At 43.1% G+C, this 12,639-nt stretch overlaps 1 protein-coding gene across 5 annotated transcripts; it reads right to left on the bottom strand.

The window, feature by feature from the left end:
- Positions 1 to 591: 591 nt before the first annotated feature.
- On the bottom strand, positions 592 to 12,104 carry LOC125763902 (ubiquitin carboxyl-terminal hydrolase CYLD). 5 transcript variants are annotated; one of them, XM_049427599.1, is made up of 10 exons: positions 11,863 to 12,104; positions 8,229 to 9,228; positions 5,935 to 7,243; positions 3,351 to 3,777; positions 3,022 to 3,221; positions 2,791 to 2,945; positions 2,502 to 2,720; positions 2,195 to 2,429; positions 1,786 to 2,121; positions 592 to 1,692 (listed from the first exon to the last, which is right to left on the bottom strand). In XM_049427599.1, the coding sequence occupies exons 2-10, from the start codon at positions 8,862 to 8,864 to the stop codon at positions 1,499 to 1,501; spliced, it is 3,711 nt and encodes a 1,236-aa protein (XP_049283556.1). In that variant the 5' UTR covers positions 8,865 to 9,228; positions 11,863 to 12,104; the 3' UTR covers positions 592 to 1,498. The 5 variants fall into 5 exon arrangements, with proteins under 5 accessions (XP_049283556.1, XP_049283555.1, XP_049283553.1 ...); XM_049427598.1 differs by lacking the exon at positions 11,863 to 12,104 and adding an exon at positions 11,681 to 11,856; XM_049427596.1 differs by lacking the exon at positions 11,863 to 12,104 and adding an exon at positions 11,690 to 11,856.
- Positions 12,105 to 12,639: the final 535 nt, after the last annotated feature.

Genomic DNA, 12,639 nt, shown 5'->3' with positions numbered 1-12,639 from the left:
CTTCTCAACAAAACACATCGCCCGATACTGACAGGCCAGCTGTCATGCACGTGTTATATTTACGCTTACTAATTTCAGCGTAACAAAATTAAAATGTTCTAATCTCTACCACTAAACCGTTGGCCATACTAATTGCAAAAATCCGTAATTATCTCCGATCTGCTTCACACAGTAAATTGCATTTTTCGCATAATCTTCTTTAAATTCCATCATTGTTTTCTTTCGGATTTTTTTTTCTGCTGAGAATCCATAAATCCGCTACAACCAGTATTGACTCTTCAATCGCCATAGGAAAACAGATAACCACGGAACTTAGTATGTTAGTTTCTCTGCTTCTATTACCTTTCGTGGCACTACACAACCTCAGCAAAAGGTGGCTTGGCCTGCCATTTCTGGCTTTGCTTGACTATGTTTTCTCGTAGCAGGATAGTCAGTCCTGCGTACGGCGTATGTTAGGTTGCTCATACCATTCACCAAAACTTATTAAATCGCTATTATTGCAAATCTTTCACAGACTCGTTTGTTTTAAGATGTAAACGATTTCGCAAAGTTTCGCTTGTCCTTGGTATGTGTTTGTTTACTCACCGTTGCTTTTACGTTTAGCACTATTTTTTATTATTATTTTATTATTTAAATTATTCGCGCAATAACTATATCCCGGCCGTTTCGCTGCTACTGCATAGTAGAGATAGTTCCCAGTTTTTTTTCTAGTTCTTCAACATACTTCTAAAGTATAGTTTTCTCTGAAGCCGTTCATAACACGTTCGATTGCCAATTTTCTTTTTGTTTTCCTACTTGTATAATGTATAAATATATATAATATAGTATACATATATTATTTCATTTCTTTCGTTTATATATGTATAGATGTATAAGTATATTCTCTTTAGATTCTTGCTTGGTTTTCATCTAATTTCGTTTCGTTTACTTTTTACTCTGCGTCCAGTGTTTAGTTTTACGCACTTTGTTCAATTTTTTTATATATATTAAAGAACTTTTAACCAGGCCTCTCACTAGCATATATCGGCTTAACACTAAAGCATATTTTCTTCCTTTCTTCAACGTTACTAGCAGAAAAAGTAGTACAATAGGTAAGTTGATGGAAATATGTAGCATTTGCTTTATATATACGTGTGTCTATTCAGCTAATGTGTTTTCCAAAAACCGTTCAACAACAACGAATCTCTTGGCGGTGTCAATTTCACTTCCTTTACCTTTCATTCCCATTCCAAAGCTGTTTTGGTCCATAGTTCTGGCTCAGTGGCTCGTTCGTTCGTTACTCTTAATGCACAAAACTGTTCAACACTTGCGAGTTTGAAAGTTTTTTTTTTTGAAATTCCAACTAGACATTAAGTAAACCATTGACACCATTTTAACTTGACTGTACCTTTCAACGCAATCAGTATTTAAGTTGATTGGGATCGAAACAAAGTTGGATTGGATTTGGTTCTGTTATTAATTATGACCATGTGACACAGAAATGGACCCAAATTCTCATTTATCGGTACATCATGACGTCCGTGCTTTGGTACATGCACATGTACGCATCGCACAGTAATCGCTTGGCATGCTCAGGTAACATTTTATCGTTGACTGCCTCCTCGTTTAACGCCCGCGAACCTTCCTCCGTTAGCCAACGGGGTAGATCCGGTACCGGAACCATTTTTGGAATATTATAGCCGTTTTGCTCACCTGAGTTTGGGAGGGAGAGAGATGGAAAGGAGAGAAAGAAGTGGAAACATTAAGGCAAGATCGATCAGAGAAAAGCTGTATCAAACCCGTTACCATTACGATCAGCCATGGAATCGAAGAAACACCAGGGAGCATCCTGACCGGAGGCAGCCTTAACGAACGCTACGTAATGGGACGTTTCGATGCATACGACTGCGAAGAGCTCCATGTACAGTCGAGGCACTTCGCAGTGTGGAGCCATCGGGATGAAATCTTGCGGTACCGATAGTGGCACCGGTTTATGGTTCAGCCGCTTGCTGTGGTGATGAACGCTGTCGATGCAGCTTTTGCAGATTGCCGTACCCTCCAGTCCTTCGCATTGCATTTTGCCGAAACACTCGCGACATTCGTACTCAGCTAGCTTTCCACAAACCCAGCACTGACGTGGAGCTGTAAAGCGAAACCGTTAGACCCGCCGTTAGACAGTGGCAAACGCGTGTGGTCAACAAGCAGCACAACTTACAATCCTCTATGATATCCGTAACGTCCAGTACCTGGGACGGAAGAATGCGCGGATACATCTTGAAGTTTTTCCCGAATCGGGGCATCTGGATGATTAAACAGGACGGCACTTCCTTCAGCTTTATGTTGGACGCCAAAAAACTCTGCTCGAACAGTTGCTGTACCGAGGGCAAGTTCAAACGTTCGTCCTTTTCCACAAACAGCTGATAATAGAACGTGTCCAGTCCGGAACTTAGCTAAAGAGAGCGGAAACACATGACAACCCGCCGTTAGTTGCGTCACTTTCGTTCCATTTAAATTGTTCTTACCTTCAAAAATGGATCAGCACGAAGGATTTGGGCCAGCAAACTGTTAAGAAACTCTTCCGGATCTTTCTCTTCACTCATCAGCCCCGTAACGGAGCTTAGTCGATCGAGCAGCTGACGCAACTTAAGTACCCGATCTGCCCGCACAAAGTGATTCTTGCGCAATGGGTTAACGATCTCTTCCAGCAGAACTCTCTGCACTTCCTCGTACTGAGGATTATCCTGCAAAGGCAAAGGAAACACAGTACAATAATGTATTGTATCTACGTCTACGGCCTGTAGACATACGCACCTCAGGTTCTTTAGGCCGGAACAGCAACGAATCGAATACACTGGTGAAGGTAAACATCGCAAAGAGAGTTGCATCTAGGTAGCAGGAGTTATGATGTCCCTGTATGCCCTTGAACTTGCCACAAATTTCTTCCAGTTCCTCCAGTTTTAGAATTTCTGTTACAATAAACAAGTGGAACGTTAAGACTACTAACACGCTATTGCGACGTAAAATCGATGTCAACACACTTACTCAATGGTGGCATCCTTCCCTTCACTACCGGACAGTCGACCTTTCCAAACATGGTGGTGTCGGTTTTGCTGCCCGCGGACGATACCTGCGTTGTTCGCGAAGTGCACGGTGACATGGGCGGTATGTCCTGGAACCGCCGGTCGCGACTACATTGGCTCGTATGCACAAATATTGCACGATTGGCAGGACATTTGAATAACCTGCGGGAATAGCGAAATAGAAAACACACACACACGGTAACAGCGCGCTTGCAGGGGAACCTTTTTATGCGAAAGTTCGCTGATTTTAAATCGTCCGCAGTGCGGTGCACAATTTGCATCACAAATTACCTCACACCGTTGTGCGTTCCGTTGGTCGTTTCGAGCGTCGGATCGATTGGTTCATCTTCCAGCTCGACACCAACCATCACCTTACGATGGTTACTGCCACTGCCCGGTGTTGGCAGTGGTCCAATCCAGCGTATAACACCGTACAGTAGGGGATCTGTCGTTGCGGGCGTTGAACCGGAAGTATCATACACATCCAGCGTTACCTCCACCATCGAACCGACACCGAGCGAAGGATCGTTCGGAAGTTCCTGTAGCGGTGATACGGCCGGTGGTCCACCGTGGTCCGATTCTGGCGATATGGAACCAATGCGAGGGAGTAAACCGTTGGCATTGATCGTTGCGTTACTATCATTGCCATTCGATACTGCCGCCGGTCCAATACCGTTCGATGTGATGTAGCCTCCAGTCGCCGATCCGTCGTTTAGTTCTGTGTGAGGAAACATAATATCAGTTATGGTATGCCACATTTTGCAAATCTGCGACCAAAGGGTGAACATTATCAACCGGAAAACACTTGCACGTCCGGTAGCGATGATTATTTTCTGCGCGCTCATCGCAACGTTTGTCGCAAGCTTACGATTTTGCAGGCACTCAAAGATTGCAAACAATCAACGCGTACTAGATTGGTTAGTGAATGTTAGTGGCGTTTTACATAAATCAAGGGTTAGCAACTGTCAGTTCAGTAGAAAAATTTGAACTATTTGAGATTTTACTCTAGGTTCAGCACAAAATACAGCCGAAGATTAAGAAGAAAAGCAAACCACTGGCGGTATTTACAGCTCAGAATTACATATCACTCAGTTTTTCTGAAGCATTTTGAGCGGATTAATGAAAAACATTTATTTCCACTACGAGTTTAAAGAGGTAAATGAAATCAGTATGCAACTCTACATCGTGAGTATCTGGAACTCGTCATCACGAGACACTCTAGTGCTTCAATGTTCTGTTTCATAAACCAAAAGTCCTTCAAAACTACTAGGTTCCTCCCTTCAGCAAAACTACTAGGCACACAAGAAAAAGTGCTTATTAATATTCCATCCCCAAAATGAAACCAAAATGTGTGAAAGTTGAAGACTGACATGTAATTCTGACTTTGTAAACCCGCTTCTATTGCATTCCGCACACTCGCTGCAACACAACATATGTACACCACAAACCTTCCTCCACGTCGCTTGCCAATCGTTGTTCCGTTTCTGGTTCATCTTCCCAGTCGAAATGTTCCAAGACGGTCAGAGGTATGCCATCGAACGAATCCTTATCGTACGTATCCGGAGACATTTTTACCGTGCTGCTAGTACTGAATTTTCGAACGATTACTACCACAAACTTTATACTTCCCCACTTTCGATGATTTCCGATCAGTATGTGCAAAACAAAAAGGGGTATGACACAACAAAGGCAGCGATCAAGTGATCGTTACAGTTCGCATCACATTACACCGCTCGGCAGCATGGTGCGGGATCGCAAGAACACTCCCCGTGGTATGCCCGTGCCTTGGCAGAGATGAGCGTCTTTTGTGGAGCTATTTTAGAGTGCAGGATCGTTCGCAGTGGGACGGATGCATGATTGTCGAATGAACTGTACATGTACACGCCACACAAACAATGGTTCCATTAAGAATGCCTCGCCTCTTTGTCTGCGGTTAAGATCTTTACGATTAAACAACAGCTTATCACACGACACTAAGAATAAGTTCTAACACTTGATACATTAAGAAACCTTTTTTTTTCACCCCAGATTTAGCCACATTAAACGTCACGTATTAAAATACTTATGATCGAACAGTAATACCGAGCAAAACATAACATGAAGAATGCATTAAACGCAGTAGAAAAGCACGTGAACCTGCAGTCGGTCGCATTATTTAACGTCTTGCTGGTATAGCGTGTGAGCGTTGAACGAAAGGAGTAGACAATACCGGCAAGGAACGGTTTCGATGAGTAAATATTATATGCACTTGATCAAATCGGAACGCAAACCGTGCCCGCTACTCACGAGGATAACTCTTCTGGTGGTATCTAAAGCGAATCTTTCACCGAACTGCGACAGACGGGTGCTGCTGTTACGATTACCGAAATTATAAGTGGAACAACGCAACGGATCGAGAAAGACACCCAAGTGAACAGCAGCAGCAGCAACAACAGAGACCGTACGGTATGATGATGAGTTCTATTTTTAAGAAGACATCGTGCCGGCGATATTCTACCGCGTTGGAGCGCGTTCTGTTTACGGTTGTGCAAACGGATTGCTCTTCCTCGGGTTGTTTCCCACCGTGATTGGATGAATTTTCGCCACCGACACCGGTAAAGAATGTAAGTGCAGCCACGTTTGTTCGTGAGTAATTCGCTTTGACAGGGTGGACAAGAAGTTCGACGATCGTCTGAGAATTGATGTACGGATTTGAAAAATCGAGCACTTTTCCGAATTCCGCAGTTAACGCTGAAGGGAGTTTTGCCAATATATAACCCGATCAACGGGTTAATAGCGACAAAGAAAAACTCGAACCACAAACCATTCCACCCATTTCGACACGCATTTTAATAAAGAAAGTAATTTGTCTAACATCTCTGATAATATTACTTACTCGTCATTGTTGCCACATCCACGGTGGTAGGTTTTGAATCGCCTGTCCGAACTTTTCGCGAACCAGACGCAAGCGTTTCAACAGGTTTCGGGCTGCCGATGTGTGCCAGAGGATTAAGCGATTTATTCCGCTCGTAACGTGCGGCTGTCGTAGACCCGTTGTGACTATGATAGCTGTGATTGCTGTTGGCCGTACTATTGCTACTAGTACTGCCGCTGGTGTTGTATCCCGTACCCGTTGCCAAACCGTTCCCGTACGCCAACCCAGACGCCAACGATGTCGTGGAAGGAGTTTGAGTCTTCTTATCACTGCTGCTCCCAGACAGTATGGCGGCCACTTCACCGGCTTCCGCCGGCCAGCTGCTACTGCCCAATAGATCCATCAGCTCCACCTCCCTGTTTTCGGTTGGGCTGAGTACGGGCGGTGGATCGACCACGATCACATCACTCGCGTTCTTGATCGCTTCATCGATCTCGTTCGAATCAATCACCACCACATCACGATCGGGTAAACTGAGGATCGTACTCTGCTTGCTAACAGAATGATATCCTCCGCCACCAGCACTGTTTACGGATGAGTTTGAGCCGGACGAGCGAGCCACCTTTCCCGACCGTGCCTTGGAATGCTTTAGCGTGCTACTGTTCGAGCTGTTCTGCGAGCTACGGCCCGAGCTACGATACGCTTCGTCCGCGAGATGATGATGGTGGTGATGCTGATGCTGCTGACCATGCTCGACAAATCGGTGATACTCATCCCCGTAGCTATCCATCGGATGGCTGTTCACGTACCGACCGGAGCTTCCCGTACTGCTGCTACTATCTTGCTTCGACAGATTCGGGCTGGAAATGGATGCTGCAATTTTCTTATGGTGCATTGCCTTCGTGCCGGCCGGGTCCATCTGCAGACAGCTGAAACTATCGTACAGTGTACCGATGTCGGTAGACTTTCGGTTCGATCCTCCTACACTGCTGCTCGTCAGATCGGGCGTATACGATCGTGCGTAAGGTGGGTATTCACCGTTGATGATTTTCCCACTGCGAACAGCACCACCTTTGCTCGATGCGTCGTCAGCGGAATGTTTGCTACTGCTGCCAGTTCGTCGCGATAAGCGATTGTTAAGATCTCTGGCACCGCACACTAAACTGTCCAACAGGTTGCGCTTATGGTGATGCTGCTTGCCGGAAGCTTCGTGTTCGGGAAATTTGATCCAATTTGCTGCTACAATCAATGCTAACCGCGGCTCACAGTTCATGTAGTCGGATACAAAATCGATGTCATCTTTTTGTGGTGATTCACCATTTTCTAAATTCTGCATCCATCGAACAGTGACCATTCAAAAGAAACGGAAAGTAAAGAGAAAAGAAACAAAATTATAACTTGGAAAATACATAGGTTCAAAATTACAGTTCAATTACGAATAGAATACACACAGATGGGTGTGTGTGTTTGTTAATTTTATGCTAATTCTTTTCACATATTCACACTTTAGCAAATACAACAGGTCCAACGTCAAATCAAGCCAATTCCATGCCAATTCAAGCCAATCGAACTCGCTAAAGTAGTATTAGAAAAATATTAACAAAGTAATACAACATTGCTAATGCTATTTACAAGAAAACGAAAACCGATATTTAGTAAAAATCAATATTACAGGGTTTACAGGTCGGAATCAGTTGTTGTTGTAAGAGCGTTACAATTATTTAATTTTAAACATTTTTCATCCCTTTCTCTTCTTATTGGTGGCTTCATTTCAAGTTCAATTAACAATCAGTTCCATTTTTATCCCTGTAACCCTATAATACAGAGGAATAGCAAAACATGTTAGAAGCATAAGGTCGAAATTATACATTAAACTACAGAAAGGATAGTTTACTAATTTCACTCTCTAATCTCAAATGTCTGTGTTACCTGTTATGCCGATGGTAAATAGTTGGGATGTGGATTGGTTTAAAGGGATATACAGTTTGGTACTAAATTTTTACATTTTCCTTTCCCTTTTGCAATTGCTGTTGTAACGCTTTTGCTAACACAATTTTGCCATATCGTATTTTTGGAGGTTTGTTTGCAACGGGATACATCCTTCAAATTTTGCGGTGCAATACAGAAACATGATTTTGTGCGTGTGTGTGAGTGTGTGTGTGAATGGGTTTATGCAAATGTGTGTTAAAATGGGGAGAAAATGCGAGCGATACAGTTTGGTGGGTGTAAGGGGAATTAGTTGATTGTGTTTTTTTGTGAACAGTGTATCATAAAAACAATAAACGTAAACATGAATGGAAGGAGAAACGCTTTACCAGTAGCTCGAGTCCAAAGTAGTAACCGGGTCCGATTTTCGGTACCGGTCCCACGTAACGTATAATGCAATCGTATGTTACGTGCCGATTTTTGGCCAGCCACGAAACCATCACAATGTCGCCGGTGCGGAGCTGTTTCACCGAACCAAATAGTTTCGGCCGTTTCGCAAACTCGCACCGTTCCAGTGGATCCAGTATCGCGATGATGTACGGCCATATGTCGGAAGGGATCCGCTGCAGGTTTGCCGCTTGGCATTGAAATATTCGGTTCTCGTAGGGATTGGTCTGTACACTGTTCACTGTACTCGGTGTTCCGCCAGCGCGGTTGTTCGCTGTCGCCGTGCCGTAAAAATCTTTTATCTTGATCAACGCGATCTTGCTCGACGGTTGTTCGACGATCTGCAGTGTCATACCGGGCTCGATGTCGATCCGATCATCGACTGCTAATGCATCCGTCGGTGTTGCGGTTATTGGCGAACCGGTAGCGGCCGCATCACTGCCGGACATAAGGCTGCTACTGCTACTGCCGCTTCCACCGCCTCCCGTATTAATGCCGCCCAACGAAAGTGGAACGTTGACCACCTTCGCACGGAACCGTTCCGTGCTGATGGCGTATATGTTTCCACCGGACGACATTTCGCTTCTTTACCTTGCCGTATGCAAACAATCCAAGCAGTAGTATCACAGATGATTAGTAGCGATTGTGAAGATCATGCGCTTCCTGGTAGAACGATGCGCGTAACGGTGTAAAGATTTGCTTGGAATGTTCAATTTCAAATACGCCGTTTTACACCCGTTTCCGATGTATCTCGGTATTGCAAATACTGAAATTGTGCCTCATCGCTACAATCGGTAGAATAAATTATATCTGACCATGATTTATCGTAAAGCCACACTTTTGCTGCCCACGGTGAATATTTTCTGCATACATTAATTTAAATACCTTGCAAAGAAAAATACACCATATACTCTGTTGCTCAGGAAAGGAGTGAATAACATCCTAAAATAATAATAAACATAAATTAAATTAAATATTAAATGAATGTGTCAACAAACGGAAACCAATACAGAACGTTTAGTACGAGCGAAACATAAATCATCCGATACCCTTGACTGTAAACAGACAGTCTTATCCTTCAGTCCTCAGCGGTCATAGCCAATGGCCCACGCACACAACAGACGATAACGATTTCGTGACTAACTTTACGCAAGCCAAGTGAATCTCACTTGGATGGATTCCAGGAGGATTAATTTTCCTTTCCCCCACCGAATATAAACGCTTTTTTCTATTTAATTTGTCCAGCGTGTAGCGTATAACAAGTTGATCGTGTAAATTGATAGAAACTTTCCTGCCAAATGGATTTAACAACTTTTTGTGTATTACAACTATTCGAGTGGGAATAATACAGCTCAAATCAAATATAAAAAAATTATCCATAATATTTAAATGCAGCTCAAATAGAAAAAAAATACTATTTTAAATATCTGTTTCAGTAGTTTAGTAGCCGTTAAAATTCTAACCTGCAACCCCTGCAGTCGGTCACGTTGTAGTAGCAATGTGGATAGGGCATTATCAAAGTAACAGTTGGGAAAGCTTAAACCACTCATATTACCATTCCTTTTACCGCCATTTCTATCCACTGTAAACTGCATTACAACAATTAATTAGATCATAGTCTAAACACTAAATCGTGTTTCGTTGCGTTTGGTAATACTATTAATGGAACTATTAACTCCAGCCGTTCAAAAAATATAACACGGTAAGATAACTAAACCCAACTGAGCACACAAATTAACCTATGGTTTGCCCTTTTTCTCGGTTGCTCAGTACTTTGCTCTCTTTGGATAAGATTACCCTAGCTTTGTTTGGTTGGTTCTCGTCACTGTTTCCGTGATTTTTACACGCGAACCATTTACGTTATCGTGCCCTCGCATCGTACCGCAGAACACTGTCAACCACGTTGGAGGGTTGTTTTTTGTTCGCCCTCCGCCACTCTGCTGGACCTTCATACACACAAGATGACTCACGCAAAACAAAACGACTCAACCGGTCCGTTTAGGGAGGTCTGGGTGGGGGGTGGATGGAAAGTGAGGTGTGGAGAACTTGACACAGATGTGTGACAATGCGCGTGTATTGCGACATCATCAGATCGAATGAACGCGCCGCGGTCGTGAAGGTCATTTGGGCCACGTTGAGGAGAATCGTTTTCCGCATCGATGAATGAGAAAAATGATGAAAATTGTTCCGAGAAACTTTGCGTTTAACGCTTGCAGGAGTCAATTAGAAAGAAATTATTACATTAGCACCCCCTTAGCAGACAACAATAAAAAAAGATCATCACCGCATAGAAAACAGAAAGTAGGAAAAACAAAACAAAACAAAAAGGGCAACACACAACTCTACGGCACGTGCAATCAAAACACGACACACACTCGCGCACACACACACATACACATACTGCTTCTCGTTCATTGGCAACTGAGATTGGACGGAAAATGGATTGTAAGTGTGACCATTAAAAACAAACTTCTATATTGAGCATGCAACAAAGCAACACAATTACTCGTAGTTTTACTACCGACTTTCACCAGCTTTACGGTCCACATCTTTCTTTTTTAAACCTTTTTACTTCGCGGATGACACTCTAATGTTTAATATGTGCTATAAATAAGGAATCGATACGTGTAGTATTCTCCATTTTTGGCACCGTTTTCTTATTGTGTGCTGCAGCACGGTATTATCGAGTGCTCTTTCGCACCGGAACACGTACGTAATGCAGGGTCCATTTTTTCTACAGACCAACTCCTCAGCTAAAAAAAAAACAAAACAAAGCTAACTAGTATCGATCGTCATCGAAAGGTAAATGGCATGCAATAAAAAGAATCAAGCTGGACAAAAAAAACACGTCACCAAACGGGTACAATACAATACTACAATTTTGGGACAGTTGTAATTCGTGGTGGAAAACATTTTGCGTGCGTGTGTATGTGTTTGCACGCATGTGGAGGATATTACGGCAACCACCGGAACTCGCGGTTCCGGGGCTACTGCTGTATGATGCATGGTTATTTGTAAAAACAACAACACAGGCCCTACACACAGTGCCTGCACAGGGGACACGCGCAGGAATACTTTCTATTCCTTCCGTAGCCCGTCTATTGCTATGCTTGCAGGATTTGCACCTGCAACTAATCGATGCACCTTCGCTTCCACCGCAGCGTTGAACTTTTTATCCATTCATTTCGTTCGTTTCACTACACTAAATGCACGGTTGAAGGTTGCACGTAACGACAACCGTATACGCACAGCATGGAACGTTTCGTTTGCTTCATTGAGGTGTGCAGAGGCTATCTTTGAACTGTTTGCTATGCGTACACACTACTGATCGAATGGCAAAAGTTGGATTGTACTGTTCTGCAGTATTTCAACTCAACACTAGATGTGCACAAACCGAACGTACCGAGTTACTTTCGTTTTCTGCAAAACATGCCCGCCACACAATCACTGCCCGTTGCACTATTTTCCCCGCGGGTTGTTCTGGTTTTGTGGAAAAGAAAACATCATCACAACTTTTCCTCTCTCGCTGCTGCGTGTGGTTGCTGCTGCGCGGAATGACAAGCGAATGACATTTACCGTTTCACTGCGCTCTGGCCGAGGTTGTTTTTCCTTTGCTCGAACGCGCGTTCTCTCTCACACTCGCACCGTGTGCGTGTTGATGCTAGCCTGCTCACGCATTGATGTTTTTTGCTTTAACTACATTGTTCTTTAAACGGCATGGGAGCAGAAGGGAAACTTTAAAAGGCTAGTGAACACTTTTTTTTACTTAAACACTTTAAAATTGCAATGACAAAAGACTTTTACGCTGTGTATCGATACCATTCGCAAGCAAAACTGTTTGTTATTCTTCGGACTGTCAAACTGGTTTCATAGTGTGCGTGTGTAGTTGTTTAAAAACACTAAACATACCGTTTTGGAGCATATGTTCGTTTTTATGCTGCGTGAAATATTTCAACAATTCGTTTTTTTTTATATTTCTTAAAGCACAATTTGGTACGGCGTGGAAAATGGAAGCACTGTATTATTAAGCATTATTATACAAAAATTGAACTAAAATTCAATGAAAACAAACTGAAAACAGTATATTTATATTTACATTTCCTTCTGCATCCTAAAAAACACACATACAACCTGGTGTGTTCGATGATAACTGGTTGTATCGAAACATTTATTATGTTCCAGCAGAAGCCATCCTGCAAAAAAACAGATGTGATATTGTATTCCTGTTCCCGGTCTGTGGGCAGATTATAGTCCATTAAATATACATAATGAAATCCGTTCTTACAGCTACAAAATTAAGACCAAACCACGTTGAAGGCATGCATGCATCCTGTAAAGGTTCAACAAAGGTGT

The sequence above is a fragment of the Anopheles funestus genome, chromosome 2RL, assembly GCF_943734845.2.
Source record: "Anopheles funestus chromosome 2RL, idAnoFuneDA-416_04, whole genome shotgun sequence".
NCBI lineage: Eukaryota > Metazoa > Arthropoda > Insecta > Diptera > Culicidae > Anopheles > Anopheles funestus.
Note: the sequence above shows the minus strand (reverse complement) of the source record. Positions and strands in the feature narration are given on the sequence as shown.